The following is a 20070-nucleotide window of genomic DNA, read 5'->3' on the forward strand; positions in this document are numbered from 1 at the left end:
TAGTTCATCATATCAAGATGGGATTCTTGCAAGTTTTTTAGTACGGCACTACGCAGACCAAACTGTGAATAGTCTATGTTGAGCGGTGGAAAGATATCACTAAATAGCAATTACCACTGTAGGTTTAGAACTTAATTTCATGTTAATTCGTTGAATGAGAAGTTTTTCACATTAAGCGAGAGAAATGCAAGAGCTCTGACGTTGAAAGCTGGATCTGGTGTTAAGTGTTGCGAAGCCAATGCATGTTTTATGTGTTTACTTATTCTTGTTTAGTTTAAAATGGTTTAAATGAATTCAATACCTGCTTATTCGGAATTGTGAATGACTCATGGATTGTAAATATGGTTGTGAATATGTATGTCACGTGATGTGATAAGAATTTTAAGGAAAAGTTCTTATAATGGTTATATTCACTGTATGTATTGATGTAGGGATTTCGTATGGGGAGTTATCTTGACACTCTAATAATAATCAAATCTCAAGTAGAGAAGGGTGAAATATGTGGTGAGAGCACAAGAAAGTCTTAGTCAAGGAGCATCACCTTAGTCTAAGATGGTTGATAAACTAACATTGTATGTGGTAGCTTGGGTGGACAAGCCATTCCACCATCACAAATGCTTAACTTGTCAGAGTTTGATATCAATACATTATCTAGATGGTCAAGTCTATAATTTATTATTGTATGTCCTAGGATCTATGGATATATCTTCATCTATGAATTAAAATTTGCATTTTGTGCTTGTATTTTTGTTTGTAATGATCACTTAATTGGTGTGAACATATGAGAATCTCTGGATTGACCAGGTTCAGGATGATAATGGTGCTGAAACATATAATAGAATGTGATTATTTTTATCAATTTTTTATATACTCCATTACAAGTTTTGCTTAAAGTGTAATTATTCTTAGTAGTTTAAGACTTAATATATATTTTGGTGTTATAGTTATGTTTTAACAACTCTAATAACAATTTACGTTTTCTTCGAATTAACTATTTTCTTTATATTGAATTTGCAATAATTCTTATAGTAGTTCAACACTATTTTATTATTATTAATGGCTAAGTTATTTACTTTTTTTTCTTCTTCTAAGTTTATGTATGTTAATTTCAATTTTAAGAAATGTAATTTCTTTTCAATTATAAACTGGGTTAAAGTCCCGATAAAATATAAATTAATAATAATAAACTAAACTATATAAGTTGTAGTAAATATTATTTTACTGTCTTTTATATCTCAGAAGCTAAACAAATGAAAAAAGAAATCCTCTTTGAAGTCGTACTTGACAGATAAACATGATTACTCACTACATACAATATACATAAACAAAAAATCTTCTAAAAATAACATTTTCCTTATTCTGAAGACTAAAAGGTTGAATAATTGTAGACCCACGTGTGCTTGCAGGAATGTGGCCCATGTATGTTTCACTTAACCTAAGATTTGGTTCATAAGTTAAAGCAAGTTAAAAAAATGTATATATACGTAATAACTCTTTCTGTGGGAAATAACGTGTTCCCTAAAAGAAAAAACGTGTTTCCTTTATTTTAATGCACATGGCATGTAAAACAACGTACAAGTTTCAATTATTCAAACTTGCAAGCAACCATTATTATCTCTTAAATACCGACATTGTACGTGATCAAATAAGTAAATATGTTTTATGGTCTTTCTACACTCACTCTTCTATTAATTTTATGTATTAGGTTGTTTTTTTTTATCATATTTTCATTCATTTATATCCATATAAATTGACCACGATGTTATATATACAAAGTCATTAAATATAATTTGCTGCTTTGGACTGAAGCCAAACTTTAAAGTGATTCATCAGGCTTGTTCAATGTTTACATAAGTAGCATGCTGTTGAATATTCAGCTCGTGTTAAATAATAAAACATTTCAATTCATATCGATAATTATTCCTCTAAACAGTTTATAAACAATGGATGAATATTGAATTATATTTGTTATCATAAGACTACAAATAACGTGCTTAGTCAAATTAACTTCTTTAAAATATGTTTTTCTATTACTAGCTATACTAATTTTTATTTATTGAAAGGTCCTTTTCTTAAATATTTATTTAAGTTGTTAAAACCAGTATTAACAATGACAATGTACGGTTTTTATTATTCGCTTTTTATTTCTTGATTTTCAATCTTAAAATACTTAAATTAAAAAAGAAATATCTTTACAATTTGTGTTTGTTTCTTATGGACATGTGAATAACAACTGATCTTGCTTATCTGAATACCTTTTGTCAATAAGACTTTCGGTATAGGGACCGTTATATCTGTATACTCGTTTGAGCTGGTCACCTGATACCATTGTTGGGTTTATCGAATAAGAAGTTCACCAGGAAGCACAATACCAATGAGACATAAGTCCAACCATATAAGGGATTGATATCACTCTCTATTCAAAACTTTAAGACAATGAGTTAATGAGTCTTTCATCTTTATATAATGCTTTACTTTATCATTTTTATCCAATGTAAGACTTAGACTCACACTTGGATTCTCAGCATATACTTGGTTCGTATTAAGTTAGTTCTTAAGTTTGTTTAATCTAATTTGATTTGATTTGTTAAAAGTTTGATTCAATCGGATCATTTATGTTAATATGAAACAATGTAAGTGTTAATTTGTAATATATTTTTGATTTTTTTTTCTAATGTGTTGCATCAAAGTTTTGTCACGTAAACTAGTTGAGTACTTATAACAGTATTTCAATTTAATCTATATATTTATTTTTTATTTAATTTAATCTATATATTTATTCTTTTATTCAATTTAATCCAAATTTATATTAAAATAGAACAATATTTTCTATTCTAACAGAATTTCAATTTAATCTATATTTATTTTTTATTCATCTATATATTTATTTTTTATTCAATTTAATCTATATATTTATTCTTTTATTCAATTTAATCCAAATTTATATTAAAATAGAACAATATTTTCTATTCTAAATTTGAACAAAATTTATTTTTTTATACATTTTACGCTGTTATTTCTATTAAATTTGACATTTTCATTAAATATTTTTAAACTAACCTTAGATATAACGGATTTCATTTAAATAAATTACTTTAAACAAATTTTTATTAAGATTTAAGTACATAAAAATTGTTATATAATTTCTTTTGGTTAAAATAGTTGAAATATATAAAAACTATTAAATTTATTAATATAGATAAAAATTTTAGACATATAAATATTTATATATAGATAATTATTAATTAAACAAGTTTAGATAAATAATAATTTTATTTTAATTCATTAAAATATTTTTAAAAATTTTAAAGTTTTTTGAAATATAGTTCATAAATATTTAATAAAAATATCAGTAGTATAATATTTATGTAAAAACAAAAGTTTCTCAATTTGAAGATGTTTATTTTAAGAAAAAGTGTTATTAAATTGAATAAGAAAAAAAAATATAAAAATAAATTAAGACTCTATCATAATGTTATGTGACAGCTTTAATATGACAAATGAAAAAAAAATCAATAAAATAAAATAAGATAATTATAAATTGATGAGTGACATTGTTTTTAACACTATCTACAGTACTAACCTAAATGATTTAATTACATACATTTTTAAAAAATTAGAACCAAATTAAAACTAAAAAATACTTGAAAGACCAATTTGACATTTTTTTATCAAAACAGTAACCAAATGATTAATTAAAACTTAAAAAATATATTTTTATATAGTATGAATTATTGGATAAAGTATATGATGCATTGCTTACCTTTTAGGCTTAAATTGAGTTCTCATTAAAAACATTTGTTCTACAAAATATTTATTATAAGTGAAGTGACCGACAAGTTCAAAAAATGAAGAAATAAGAACGAAGTTAATCAACAAATTAAAGATAAGATGACAAAAATAATCTAATGACTAAAATGAAAAACGACATTATGTAGATAAAAATAAAGAAATTTTTTGAGTATTTAATAGCACAAAGTTTTTTTTAATAAAATATTTAATTAGAAATATTTATAAATCATTTTAAAATTAATTATTATTATTTTCATTTCTAATTACAGGTAGTCTAGTTTAAGATAAGATACAGTGAACTTGATTTTTTCTTCTACACTTGTTGTACAACATTTTGGTCCTTCGGTTATAAAAAATAATTGGCCTTCGATAGCGTAGCAGTTTTGATGCAGTTTCTTCCTGCACTCCATAGTTTTTTTTTCTTTTTTAACTTCTTTATTGTACAATTTAAAAGTTATTTATTGTTTTTAAGAAAATCTGAATTTCACAATTCAAAAGCCAAAAATAATTTTTGGATTACGAAATTTCAAAATTATTTTTGATTTCCAAATTACACAATCCATAAAATTTTCAGATTAAAATCCAAAAGTTAAAAAATATTTCTGAGTTGAATAATCCAAAAAGGGCAAAATGAGAAAAGTGAAATAGAAATACAGGAAAAAGGTTATAGAGGTGCAGGAAGAAGCTTCCAGGTGAAAATATAAGAGTAATCTCGCTTCAAAAAATAGGCCCAAAAAAGATTGCCATAAATCATGCCCATGAAGCAAAGTTCCCAAGTCCATAAGAAAAAATAAATTTATACAATAAAAATCTCAAATTTGTTATTTATTATCTCAAACAATCAGGGGGAGAATAAAATACATATTTCTTTATTTCCATTGCAGAGATAAACTTGCTTAAAGGGCAAGAAAGGATTCATATTGAAAAAAATATATATATAGAATAAAATATCTAATAAATAGAGGAAGAGACAAATTAGTGTCATAAAAAGTAATATCGGGTCTATCAAAAGAGGAGATTTATTGAGGAGACACAAATACCACTTAGAGCTGAGTTCAAACATATAAGAGATTGATACAACTTTCTACTTAAAATCTTAAAACAATGAGTTAATGAGTCTTTCATGTATAATATTCTATTTTTTCATTTCTATCCAATGTGATATTTAGACCCACACTTGTTTTCCTAACAAATGTAGTAAGTTACCTTTTTTTAAAAAATTGTAAATAAATTAGTTTTAATTTTTTTTTTATAATATTTGTAGCCTAAAATATCTTTTACGAAGACGTGGGTTTAAACATGTCCTAAATCAATTACAAACTTTATTAAACCCATCTTCTGATAAGGCCTCCTACATGAGTTATGTTCCCCCTTCCCTTATCTTGTGATTCATCTGAAATAAAATTATTATAGCAATATTTTTTCCATCTCCCACTATAGTAGTTGAGAACTGAAAAAAAGTTAAATGCTTAAATTATTCTCATGACTGTCAAATACTATTCATCAACAGTTATACCACTTTCCTGAAAATTGTTTTGTGAGAGCATTGCATGCATATGAACTCTTTTTGAGTCACAATGCGTAATGTAAAACAAAAAAAAGATTACTGTAAACTCTTTGGACCACAAATTGTTGGCAGATGAAGCTATGCTGTTGATGCTCACATGCAAGGAGTACCAACTGTCATGCTCAAAATGAATGCAGCAGCATCCGATGTGAAAACAAATGTGAGAACACTGAAAATTAAATGGGCATGCAGCTCAAGGCCAATTAAATTCTTATCGTTCCTCTCTCTGTGATAAATTAAATACTGTTTGGTCAAACGGGAATATCAAGAGTCTTGTTTCAACTATCATAATACCGAGTAAATGAGATACAGTACAACAATTAATTGTTATAATTAATGAGTGTATGTGCTGATGAAACGGTAAGTCAAGTCATGGTGTCCAAGACACAATTCTATATAAAATGTATAACATGCATACGTTTGGTATGATGTTCCCATTCTTAAATTATTTCAGCAAAGGAGTGCTTCTGCTTTTAAGCTATTGCTATATATTAATAGCACCAGCTTCTCCTGTAACAGATTCTTCTAGTTATCTTTTATTGATAAAAGAAAAGGTATTACGTGAATGTTTGCGTGATTAATAGACGACATTGATGAAACAGAAGATCTCATGTGACTGCAACATTTAAGATAAAATCCATTTAGGTGGTTACTTTAATCAGTCTTCAATCGGCAGATGAATCATAAATGGGGCAAATTATGCTAGTTGAGGTCTAAGATGCAGTGAGAGGCATGCACCATCATTTTTCTTTTGGCAATTCAGCACGCAAGATCATTATTGAAAGCAGATAATATCCAGCATTTTCCTGTAATAAAAATGCATACACTTCGTAGTACAGAAAATTTTGCTTATTGCAAAAGAAAAAAAACGAAGAAATACTGGTAAACTTAGAGATAATCCAAGGAAAGTTTCATATTGGTGACAAATATGTTATGACAATTGGACTTCTTACTTTGTGCACACCATCCTTCCATACCAGACCTCCAAATTCAGGTTCTGTTTGTGGAGATTGTGTTGTGAATGTAACTTTGTAAGATAGTTTCTGGTATTTTTTGGTAAAACTCAAGGTGTTTGGCTCAACTTTAACAGAAGCGCCTTTGAAATGTGAAACCACAACATGGTACTTGGAGACAGCAGGGCCAACATTGGTGGCAGTTCTGTGAACGGTCAAAACTGAAGAGGAATTAATCTGTGGAAAAACTACGGATATGGCTGGGTAGTTCAAGTCCCCAGGACTTGCAAGAGAGTGACTGCAAGTTCTGTTTGAATACTTGGCAAAAACTCCGAGTTCAGATGGAGTCAGTTTCTGGGTGCACAGGAATTCAAAGTAATCCTGTGGCTGAATATCATAAACCAAACCTGGGTCAAGAGCTCTTCCGGGGTTGATGTGTCCAGCACCATGATCATAAGGAGTTGAGGCATCAGCACTCGAGGCATCCTTGAGAGGCTTGATGGTATTGTCATGGACATAAGCTGTGGTCATCAAAGCAGATTTTATAGCAGCAGGACTCCATTCTGGATGCCTAGCCTTGAGCAAAGCAGCAATGCCACTCACATGAGGGCATGACATTGAAGTTCCTGAGAGTATATTGAACTTCACCCTCCTGTGGTCTGTTGGCAAACTTGAAGGACCAATGGCTCCACTCCAAGCAGCAATAATGTTCACCCCTGGAGCCACCACATCAGGCTTCAAAATTTCAAGGGTAAGAAAATTGGGCCCTCTTGATGAAAATGCTGCCACTACAGGAGATGGTCTAACACCCAACCTTGTAGCCAGAAAAGCTAGAGTTGCAGTAGCTTTTTTACTTGTTAACACATAACGTTTTAGCTCCTTGCCTTCTTTCTCTCCAATTGCAACTGCTGGAAGGAGATGACAGTCTGCAACAAGCTCCTCTCCATTAGCTGCAGTGTTGGTGAGAATCATTCCCACCCCGCCTGCATTTTTCACCACTTGACCCTTCTGAACTCTTGGACTAATGCCTCTGTCACAGATAACAATCTTGCCTGAAACCATTCTACGATCCAGAGTACCTTCCAAGCACAAAGATCTTGGATCAGGTATGCTTGAGTTGATATTTCCCATGTATACTAAAGGGTACTGTTTCTTAACTGAGAGCACGCTTCTCCCTTTATAGAGCGAGGTTCCCGTTATCTTTCTTCCATTTCCAAGACTAACATCTGCTGGAAAATCTCTATCCATGGTGCTGGCTCCAACTGTGGTGATCCAAGGTGACACATTTGTGAGGCTAACAGGGTCAGGTCCTGCATTTCCAGCAGAACACGATACCAAAACACCTTTCTCCATTGCTCCAAAAGCAGCTACAGATAAACTATCACGGTAGTAAGAGGAGACTCCACCACCCAAAGAGATGGATAGAACATCGACTCCATCAGCCACAGCTGTATCAACAGCTGAAAGAATATCTGAGCTGAAGCATCCACCAGTCCAGCATACTTTGTAAGCAGCAATTCTCGCTCTTGGTGCCATTCCTCTTGCTGTGCCATGAGCATAGCCTAGAAGATTAGCATCATGCACCAGGGAGCCAGCAACTGTAGCTGCAGTGTGAGTTCCGTGACCATCTTGATCTCTTGGCGATTTGTATTCTGTTTTCTCATCAATTTTACCTGTTGCCGCTTCATACCCATGGTAAAACATTCTTGCCCCCACGATCTTCTTGTTGCAGTGATATTTTTCGAAGCCTCTACCGGTCTCACAGGCACCTTTCCAGTGAGAAGGAACTGATCTCATGCCTGTGTCATTGAAGCTCTCACTCTCAGGCCAAATCCCAGTGTCGAGCACTCCCACTGTGACATCATGGTTGGCCAACTTTTCTGACCACACGTTAGTGCTTTGTGTTGGTTCAAGCCCAAGGAAAGTTGGACTTCTCGTGGTGTGAAGTTGATACTTAGTATCCGGGAACATGGCCACAACCCCTTCTTCTGCCTCTAGCTTCTCAGCTTCTTCTTGGCTCAACTTGGCAGCCAGTCCATGAAAAGCAGTTTGGTAGGTGTAAATGATTCTCTCCTCCTTGTCCATCTCAGCTTCTACCGAGTTGGACAGAATTGATTTCACTTTTGAGGTATACCATTCAAGGTGATTGGAGAAGGTCTCAGGCTTTGCTGACTTATCCATTTGAATGATGTACGTGTTCTTGGAAAATTCAGCATTTGCAGACGATAGTATACACAAGAGGAGATGGATTGTTAGAATGAGACCCATCTTTGCCGCTGGGGTGATTGGACGCGTGTAACGTGAAAAGAAGAAGGAAACTATGGGGTTTCAGGCATTGAGTTTGAAGGGAGAAAGACGGGTGAAGGGAAATTAATGAGTTTTCATGCTTTAATGTATAGTGGTGTGTGCTCTGGTGCCTCAGATATTTAAGAGAAGGGAGAAGAGTGTGATATTTACTCTGTCACCATTGCGCGGGTAATAAAAGAGCCTGGTTGTTTTGTGGATGCCAAGCAAGTTGAATGGAGAGTTATACTAGCTACTTGGTAGTTGGTGGTAGAAGTTAATGTAGCTATGGTCCTTTCACTCTAAAAAGCTCTATCATGGTCCTTGTGTTATTTCACAATTTTTACATCACACTTACCAACAGGTAGCATCATGTGACCTCGCTGTTTCCTTTATCTTCCAGACAACACTTTACAGTCCAACATAGAAATAAAAAAACAAAGTATGTTTCAGTATACATGCTCTTAAAATGATGTTGAGGACTTAACCTCTTCATAAAGTTTCTCAATCCACTTTTGGATATGTCTGACAAAGGTTTAAGCTGTTTCTCACAGAGTAAAGCAATGAGCACTGGCATCGAACGGTTAAAAAGTCACCTTGCCATGAAGGATCAATGGAGGATAATTTTTCCAATAGATTTACTCCTTCTTACACAAAAATCTAATGACGGGTCCCACTTTCACAGAATGCATGTAATATATCTGAGCACCGCTGAGTTCAGATTCCCTAGCTAAGTGGCCTATTATTCATCCACTTCTTCAATTATTTGTTCTGGAGTTGCAGAGTGCATAGACATCCATTTTCATGATGAATGGTGTAGTCTTCAATTGCCCTTTAGATGTTTTGACCAATTTCTCAATGTACATTTACTCTAACACTGATATCTGTGGGAGAGATGCGGCTGTTGAAAGAAAAAACAGGCAAATAAAATAACATCTTCCCTTTGGTAATTTGGTTTAATGAGAGTCTTTGGTAAGCCAGTCTGTCTCCATATATAACAAAAACGAAATAGTTGTTGTCAAAACATCAGCATTAACTTTTAAATGATTACGAAAATCATCTTATTCCTGAAATCGAATATGCTTTAAGTTGTTTCAACGATAACATTCTTGTACACTAATTTCAGCCCTACCAAATTAGAAGAGTTATTCTGGAATAGTACCGGTCCCATATATTTTACAGAACATAAATGTTATCTTCAGTCTTCACTATCAAGTTAGTTACATACGAAGTAGTTGGCACACAATAAATTTGACAGAATGTAGTGAAAAAAATAGTCCGAAATTGTTTGAATCATCATTGTCTTTAAGCTCTTTCCATGAAAAGGAGGATTAGTGGTATAAAATAGATGAATTATGTGCTAAACTAGAATCCAATGGTATAACAAAAGCAGAAAGACAGTTCATCTTTATTGGTGACTTTGCAGAGTTATGGAAAGGACATCTCTTGTTGGACTTTAAAAGAAAACATATCCTATTATCCTCTGATCAATGCTTTATCATTTCTATTCTTAGCGATCAAATAAATGGCGATATTTGTTTCTTTCGTGGTAGAATGTTTGTTGACAGGGTTGTATTTCGACCCATGAAATTTTCACTTTTTTAGGTGTCATTTTGACAAGTTATAGCATAAGAAATGGAGATTGGTATGAATTTGTAAAGCAATAAAACTACGGCTGATCCATGATTTCTATTACATGCCAAGTTTTTTATTCTAATAATCTATAATTAAGCTATTATATAAAAGTCCATGGTTTTGAATAAAGATACTAGGAAGATGGCATACTTACACTCAATTTATATATATTTTTTAATAAAAAAGTAAAAAATAATGTATCAAATAACTGTAAAAATGTAAAAGTGTGTCGAATAATTTTTGTTTTTAATTCATTCCCAATTGGGCCTTTCATTGGCCTTTAGCACCTCTGATTATAATATCCCTATTCCGTGATTCCCGTCGAATAATTAGGGTAAAACACGTTGGTTGCAAATAATTTTGCACCAAAAGCTTTTTCGTGCAATACAGTAAATTTGTAATTTTTTTAGTTTAGATAGCTTGATGACACATTGAAAAATTTGTAGAACTATCCTAGCGAATATTAGTGTAGATTTTTTAATTATGCAAACAATATTCAATCATTTAATTGCAAGAGAAGATTTGATTAAAAATATAAATCTCATTTAAGTGCATTTCGAAAAAATCGATTTATGATTTCAGCATAATAAAGTCAAACTTACACACTGCTCTCACATTGTCATCCTTGTTAATACTAAAAAGAGATTAATAACTTTAAAATATTGAATGTAAGACACACAAAAATATTAATGAATGATGATTGATTAATTATTTATTTTCATTTAAAAGAAATTACATGAGCGTACTAAAATCAAGAAGTAAACTAAAATTTTATATTATTAAAATACGGGCCAAAATTATGAAAGATAAAAATTTTAAAATCACAAGTCAGAAATTAAAAGAGAAACAAAATTGTAATTTATCTTCCTTCTTTAAAAAAATGCTTTAGAAGACGGAAATAAGCTTGTATAACATGCATGATTGTGTATTCTGTTAAGGATTTGTTTTTTTTACATTTTTTTTATTTATTAAAAGTGTATAATGGCAAGTATTTATTTCGTACTTGGAAACAGTAACTTGAAGGGTCCCTACTCACTTTGAATGATAAAAAAAAATCACAGTTACTAAGGGTTTGTAAAATTATATAATTTTTAAATTATATAGAATATTACATCAGTATTTTTAATACATTATACTAATATTCCTAATTGTTCTTGTTTTAACATTTTTACAAAATATCAAAAAGATTAATATAAAATTTATGAATAAATACGATCTTATTTTTCAATTTCTTCTTTTTATGGTTATTTATAAACCAATGAATCATATATATTTATATTTTATTTTTCTTTCTCGAGTGAAACAAATATTATAGGAAACAAGAGGTAGACAGAGGAACTAAAAGGCTTGCAAGGCCTTGCTGGAAGTCGTACAAATTAATATTAACAAAAATCACTTCAGAGAAAGACAGTACTGTAATGGCCCCTCTGCACTTAGTTAGGTCAATTTCTTTTTTTCCAATTGCAAAATCCTTTTTCATATAAAAAAGAAAAATAACATTTAGCCTTTTACTTTATGAAATGATGCATATATAATACACTCATCAATTGGCTCGTAGGAGATTCTTCTCACATCTCAACAAAATTATTGAATAAAGTAAAGTAAGAGTGCATTTTAAAAGTGTAGTAATTGGACGTACCCACATAAACACCATTAATGATGCATGAATTTACATAAATTTGGTATTGCAATTGTGACTCTGAAATTCTCATCATGCTGCCGAAAAAGGTTGCAGTGAAAAACTATTTCGCCAACCTGACCACCAGTAATAAATATATGAAGGTAGGAAAAGGCTTGTGTAGTTTACTAATCCCATTAATATTTAAGGAATATATAATATAAATTTAAAATATATAATAAAATTAATATTTTGAAAACATATTTTTATTTGTTCGTATTTTACATTTATATTTGTTAGATAGATTTTGACAGATTAATAATTTACCTCTAAATGTATGGGTTATAAGTTCAGACCTTTTTTTTTTATTGATATGTATCATTTCGCCTCACCTCGTTTTAAGCATGTTTAATTTGATTTTTCCACATTTTGTTTGTTATTGTCAAATGAAATGTGGGTTGGTGTCACTCATATCAACAACAATGCATGTGGAATAGGTTTAAGGTTGCACTTCTAAAATAGGTCTCTGTATATAGAGAGAGGGAGAGAAACACCTTTTAAACATTTTAATGGTTTGAAAGCATTAACCAACTCATAAAAATAAATAAAAACATAAATAAAGTTTCTTATTTTACCATAAGAACTGGAATTGAATTTATTTAGACAACTAAAATATATTAATCATTCATCCTAATTTTTAATAAAAAATTTATTAAACAATAACAATATTATTATTGTATGAATTGAACTTTAAAACTAACTCAACTCCACAAAATCGACTTGTATGTAAAGTTTGCATTCACTTATATACTATAAATTGGTTTTACTTTTAGTCGATGTAAGACTTCCAACACAACTCCCTCATGCCAAGATATATATATTTTGAGCGTGAGACTAAACATTAATGAATGATCCGATAGTGACTTGATACTGATTAAAACAATATATTCACACAAATTTCGTTAGGATAGACTCTAACCTGAATACCATATTAAGAAGTGGATTTTAAACATAACTAAATCTCACAAAACCGATTTATAAAGTGAAATTTGCACTCATTTATATATTATAGTATAGAGTAAACTTAAAAAAATAACTGTATTGATTTAACACAACAAATTAGTTAAATTAATGCCATTTTATCAAAATTAAAATAATCATCAGCTTGATCAAAATATGGAATAGATTACTGGATGAACCAAATTGAGTCTCGTAAACTTATACTTATTAAATATTAAATTTTATATATATATATATATATATATATATATATATATATATTAAACATTTACTTTGATTTAGTGATTTTCAAACTATCAAAATATATTTATTATTATTATTATTATTATTATTTAAGATCAAGATGAATACTCGCAATGAATCCTCTCTGAATTTAGGTACGACTCATACCGTATGAGTTTCTCTTTCTCTGTCTCCTTTTCTTGTTTTCTCTCTTTTCCTCAATGTTCTCTCTTTTAAGCACGATACTTTTGTTATTTCAAAAAGATAACTTTACACTTTTTAAGTTTTTTCTTTTTTACTTTTGACTTTATATATCTTTTCTCCTTTTCATGAAATTATCCAATGTTTGTTCTTTTTACTTTTTTTTTAATTGGCTATATTAATTTATTGTGCTTTAAATTCATTATTCGGCTTCCCTATGGGTGGGTTGTCTATGAAGGACCAGCCTGAACTTTTGCACAATTTTAATGGGATTTTTTTAATGATACTTCAACTTCACATTCACATTCTTAACTATTTTTTTTTCTTTTATTTTAACATATCAAAGAATTAAAAGTAAAAAAAAAATCATAAAATAATTAAATACCTCTTCACATGTAATGTCGTGTTGTACATGATCTAATTGTTTAAACCTTTTCCTTAAGATTTTTAACTCTTTTTTGTGTACTATTTAATTTTAATTTATAAGTAAAAAGTTATTTTATTTGATTTATTAATTTCTAAAGTATGTGTGGAACAGTTTCTTCAAATATAAAATATAGTCAACAGCTAGAACTCGTTAAGTGGATTTTTGTTATAAAATGGTAAATAAGTAGTAGTAGTTTTTACGACAGTGAGATGGAACTCTATTTGCCTAAAGGAGAAGGAACACAGTGCTTGAATAATATATTAAGATAATGAACAAAAAAATATTTTTACTCTCGTTTGAGATTATCCTTCACTTTATTTTTTTTTTCTTGTATAAATACAAAAATTATTTCACATTTTACTTTTATAATAGGTTATCAAATTGATATCGTTGTTATTGGTGTGAAAGAAAATTTTCCAATATATTAATTAAGCAGTGTTTCAACAGTATTGTTGACTTTCCCTAGATTCCTTGCTTTGGTTCAAGTAAATTTCTTAGAATATATATTGTTAATTTTGTAAAGTTGAAAATGTCGTCATTAATTTCTTAACGGATACATTTGATTTGTCTAGGCATTTAGGGTGGATTCCTTCACCGTAATTTGTAGATGAAATATGATGTTAATGTGTAAAAAGTAAAGAGTCCTCGTGGAACTTTTTTATGTGAATCAAATCCTTCTTGAATAAGTAGTTTGATTCGGACAGCGGCAAAAGCATTAAAAAAATCTGAAATGAAAACGGAGAAAAGTAATAGCTGTGAGTATTTTTGCACTCAGGGAAGACACTGCACATTAACGGCATAAAAAATTAACGTAATTACTCCTGAGGAAAGAGAAGCCAAAGCGAAGAACTGTATAAAGTAAGTAACATTGCATGTAGCAGGAAGTGAAAAGAGATTTTGCTTGTGGTAGTTCACACCGCCTAGTTAAATGGAGGTGGTGAGAGTCCCAAAACTCGATGCCATCACTACATGCTGCAGAACAATTAATGATGCAACCAACCAACCTTCCTATTACTATTTACTCTACATAGGAAAAAGATACGCACATCATAAATATATTCTCAATGAAACACACCATACTTATTCTTTGACATATTATACAATTTTTGTGAAAATATATGACTCACCTGAAAAGTATAATCAAACTAGGTGTATGTACATAAGTCTGAATCTGATTGCAACTTACAGACTGTGGAAACGAGACATTAGAGAACAAAAACCAGCAGTACATTATATATAATACTGAAAAAAAAAACTAAAGGAGGAAACCTGATGCATTATATATTTGAATTTTGCAGTTTCGCTGCGAACTGATACAATGAAAACTTTATATTAACAGTTTTGAAGGTCCTCATTGAAGCTAAGAAAAAAATAATGAGTAAAGAAAGATGCGCCAGTCATCCGTATTCATTTAAAATCCAGAAGATAACATAGTTAAAAAAGGCTGAGAATTCTTAATCCATGGTTATTATTGGGTACCCATGGATGCAATCTGCCCATGGTCCCTTCTTGTACTCTCCAACTATTGGCCTAATACACTTGAAAACAACACTGTTACATTTGGGTCCACTTCCCATTCCAAGCTGCCAAACCTTGTCACCCTTGTGCACTCTTTCCTTGGCTTCCAAGTAAGCTAGTTCATACCACAGCGAGGAAGAAGACTGGTTTCCAAACCTGTGCAGTGTCATCAAAGCAGGTTCAATGTCTCGCTCTGAGAGCTTCAACCCTTTCCCTATTTCTCTTATCACGGGTCTCCCTGAACATGGCAAACAGAAGTGTTGTATCACTGTCTTAAAATTTGGCACGTAAGTTCCCTCAGACTTGATGAACTTCTTCTTGATCAAAGAAACTCCACACCGAAACTTCTCTGAAAGAGGCAGGATCTCACACCCCAAGATGGAGATGTTTGCACGCAGAGTTTCACCAGCCACATTAAGTAAGTCCCTCTTCAGTGTCACCCCAAGTTTTCCTTCAGAATCTTCTTCCCTAAAGGCAGAGAAATAAGCTTTGTCATCAAAGGCTCTTTGTGTTCTGCGTGTCGTGACCAACCTGTATTTTGCAGTTTTCTTGGCTTCTTTCTTGTTTGAGAGAAGGATTGCTGCACTTCCCATCCGAAAGAGGCAATTGATCAGCAACTTGGACTTTTCATTGCCTGAATACCATCCTGTTGACAAAATCTCTGTGCTGAGAACAAGGGCATTAGAGTTCTTGTGTACCCTCAGAAGATTCTGTGCCATATCAATACAAAGGGCACTCGCACTGCACCCCATGCCAGAGACATTATAGCTCTTGATGTCGCTTCTCATTGAGTATTTTTCAATAACAACGGAGGTTAAAGAAGGTGAGGGGCAAAAGCCACTGCAGTTTATGATAAGTATGTCTATATCAAGCGGTGAAACGTTGGTTTTTGCAAGAAGATCGTCGACGATGGGGAACAGAACCATTTGCACCTCTTTGATGGATTCAGTGTGGTGAGTCTTAGGAGGAATGTAGTGCAAGGCAGGGGGGAGGTAAGTCTCTTCACTTTGCCCTGAGGAATGGAGGATTTTGTCCATGAAAGCTATGCTTTCACTGTCAAAAACTTCCCACAAGGAAGCATTTTCAACAAATGCTGAAAAAGGCACCCTGCAATGGGTTGGTGGCTTCAGACATGAGAAATCCACAAGGTAAATGGGAGAGGGCTTTGAGAGGAAGTGTTTGAGCAGGAAACAAAGAAAGAGGAAACATGGTACCAGAAAATGAAACATAAGTCGGGAGTTTTGCACAAGTAAGAATGTTTGAAGTAAGAAGGTGAAGGGCCAAAGAAAATTAGAGAGTTTTGAAAGAAGGTGGTTTGAGAAGAGAGAGAATTGGTGAGGGAGGAGTGCATGGTTTTTGTTGGAAATGGCTTCCATTATGAGATCATTGAAGAAGTGGTGATAGGGTCTCTGCATCAGGAGAGAAAGTAGAGCTATAAATAGGAGGTGTAAATTAGGGTACAGAAGAAAATAGTATCTGGCAAAGGTTATGTGGCAGATGGTTAGGTGTATCAGTTGACAGGTGAGGACTATTGACTATTGACTATGTAGAAACAACCCCACATTTATAATCTATCCTTTATTTTTCATTTTATATTTATTTTATGGGGCCAATGTTGCTGACTCAAGATGTTACTAATGGTAACTTGTTGTCAACGGCTAGAAATTTGGTGCATGAAGTAGAAGACAATCATGCCTTTCGTTTGCTTCCCTATTCCAATCGCTAATACGACCATGCTAGAAAAGTGTTAATGTTTGTTCCAGAGAATGAAATTACAATCATGTTCCAAGTATATTATTGAAAGGAAAGAACACTATTCATTTACAAAATTTGTGTAAGCATCTTATAATATTTATAAAAAATATCGAATAAGTGAAACTTATAAAATATACTTCGTTATTTAAATCAGTAAGTATTCGAACGTAAAAATATTAAATACAATAATTAATGCAAAGAAACATCTTTCTTATATCTCTTGTTTATATAATTGATTTTTACTTATCACCCATCTAATTCTTATTATAACTTAATCATACATTAACACGACTATGTAATTTATTTATATTAAATTGCTTTTAGACAAGTTAACTACATTGGATTTCAATCGATCGGTCACCTTTCATATCAATAACTAACATGACTGATAAACCTATAGATTGTTTGTTATTTTTAAACATTTTTAATAAGTTGAAGAATGACGAGGATTGCTCGATAGATCAATCGACTGATCGGCATGTAAACTGATCCATTACTCTCACTTATCTTGTTTGGTGGGTCCATATCATGCATATTACATACAAAATTAATCAAATTATTTCAATTAAAAAAATTCTTAATAAGTATGTACTGATTATAAATTTGTTATGTTTAAACTTAAAAAGATATATTGAAAAACGCGTCTTAAGTAATTATTTTAAAAGTGATAAGCTACATATCGTGAATAATTTCCTTAATCTAAACTTAAATTATTTAATTTTATAAGAAATTGTAGAATAAATTTTAATTTTTATATTTTCTTGCATAAAAAGAAACAGAGTACTTTTTTAAAATAAAAAGTAGTATTTTTTTAAAATCTTACTTAAAAATATTTAAAACATTCTGGGACGTAGCACAAAATTATATACAGGTGTCATCATTTAATAATATAATAGAACAATTAATACATTAATAAAGTCAAACTTTCAATTATTACAAAATAACCATAAAATTTAAACTTTACAAACACTTCCTATACTACTACAAATCTATATACATAACCCAAGGGTTATATACAAAATTAAAGTGGTGACCGAACGGTTCACCCAAAACTAAGACCACTCACATGATCGATCGGTCATAAATCTATTCAGCAGGATTTTCAACTTTCAGCTCCTGTTCCAACGTAAACTCTTCTCCCTCTACTCACATCCAAAAAGGATTATCATCGCAAGATATTCCACTTGGTGTAAGACCGAACGGTATTTCGCTATTCACAAATCATGACCGAACGATATTCCACTATCCCCAAAACAAGATCGAACGGTATTTCATACTAAGCGAGGATGAGAATTAGCTGACTACTAGAATTAAATAAAATACTAACAAGAAACAGAGCACTATAACCTCAGACAAATACTTACAGTTTATTCCGAACACTTAAGGTTAATTTCAAATACTATTAATAAAGCTTAAAACTTTTAAGAAACTGATCGTTACGTCAATATGTTCAAACTATGTACATGAATAACTATCTCAGTATAACCAATGTATTTAAACCTAGCACAAGGACGAGATCTAACACTAATATAGGAACTATCACTAACAAGAGTACTCAATCCGATAAGACTGATCATTAATACATAATCATAAACACTTAAGATACCAACCACTCACCTAAAAACAGAGCGATCATGTACTGGTAAGGCTAAAATGCTAACTCTATTGATAAATTATTAACTGACCATGACCGAACGGTCGAGACTGAACACACAGTTTTTCTGCATAATTCTGCAGAACTCTTATAGACTCATACAGAACCACTAAAACCCAGAAACATACATTTCATATCATCATATATAAATCATCAAGTCCATTCATTCCATACATACACAGAATCATCACACACACAATTTAAATTAAATAGCTTTCCTTACCTCTTAACAGAAGAAACGCTCACAACACAGAAATTTGTCCAATACCAAAACTCTCAAAAGCTAAGATTCACTGTTTTGAAGAAAACAGACCAACCACAAGGCCAGAAACGTGATCAAAATCTTAGAAGAAGAAAAAATAAACACATGCAAACAAAAACTGCATTTGCATGTGCTCGAAACTAAACTTTCTTAGAAGTAGAAAGACCTACCAGCTCAAACCACCACTTGACCGATTGGAAAGAGAACCTTTGCCACCAGCCAACTTCAAACACAATCTGATGAATGATCGGCTGAAGGAAACATGAGAATTAGTGGAGGAAAAGATTATAGTTTAGAGAGAAGAAGGAGAAAATGAGAATTCAGAAAGTTGGAGAAAAAAATCATGCAGAATGTGACACCAGATTTAAAATTTTTACTTAAATACTACTGTCAAAACTGAGCGATCCACTCTACTGCTTAGACCTTTCTTTCATTTTTTGAATTTCAAATTCCCTACCTTACACCTTGCTTCCACTGTAACTACAGAATTTAAAGGGTTCTGAGAGACGTAAAATGTAGTATTTAAAAAAAAAAAATCTGGTGGCCGTCTGTTCATTAAAGAACTGACCAACTTATAAATATACACACAAAACAAATAAATGGCCGCAAAGTTCCGAAAATTTCAACGAGTAGCGCTGAAGTTAATGCGGCTTCACTCTTTTTATACACAAAGTGTGCCTCCAATTACATAAATATACACAATTTCGAGATAAGTTTACACATTTATATAATGCGTAATTTTAAATATATATAATGTAAAAAAATTGTTACTGGAGCATGCCTAGATTTTCAGTATGCCTTTTCATGACGAGCTAGTCAACCTCACTTATTTTAAACAAAACATATCACAATGAATGAAAATAACTCGTTTTTATCGCTCTTAATTTTTTTTTTACTTTTTTTACTGTTTTTTACTTTTCCAGTAAAAAATTATAAGTCATATGCATGTTTTCTCTTAAAAAAATACAAATTTATCTTGATGCTTATTCATTTTCATAAGTTAATCTATATCATAAATGTTTAGTTATGACATATTGATATTTATTTATAAAGTAAAAGTACTTTTATAATGATAATAATTTATAATTTTTTATTTTAATAATAATGTTTAATATGTATTATTTTATTTTAGATTCATATAATAATAATTATATATTTATTAT

At 31.2% G+C, this 20070-nt stretch overlaps 1 protein-coding gene and 1 pseudogene across 1 annotated transcript; both read right to left on the reverse strand.

Annotated features, from left to right (window-relative positions):
* Window positions 1-6134: 6134 nt before the first annotated feature.
* Window positions 6135-8830, reverse strand: LOC124836014 (subtilisin-like protease SBT1.3). Its single transcript, XM_047311072.2, has one exon. The coding sequence runs from the start codon at window positions 8578-8580 to the stop codon at window positions 6271-6273; it is 2310 nt and encodes a 769-aa protein (XP_047167028.1). The 5' UTR covers window positions 8581-8830; the 3' UTR covers window positions 6135-6270.
* Window positions 8831-14974: 6144 nt separating this feature from the next.
* LOC124836026 (3-ketoacyl-CoA synthase 5 pseudogene) lies at window positions 14975-16658 on the reverse strand (annotated as a pseudogene).
* Window positions 16659-20070: the final 3412 nt, after the last annotated feature.

Source organism: Vigna umbellata, chromosome 8 (assembly GCF_029865625.1).
Source record: "Vigna umbellata cultivar VRB3 chromosome 8, Vumbellata_1.0, whole genome shotgun sequence".
In the NCBI taxonomy this organism is placed as follows: domain Eukaryota; kingdom Viridiplantae; phylum Streptophyta; class Magnoliopsida; order Fabales; family Fabaceae; genus Vigna; species Vigna umbellata.

What these genes read in the sequence shown, in the direction of transcription:
- LOC124836014 (XM_047311072.2), bottom strand. Translation starts at nt 8,580, where the DNA reads ATGGGTCTCATTCTAACAATCCATCTCCTCTTGTGTATACTATCGTCT.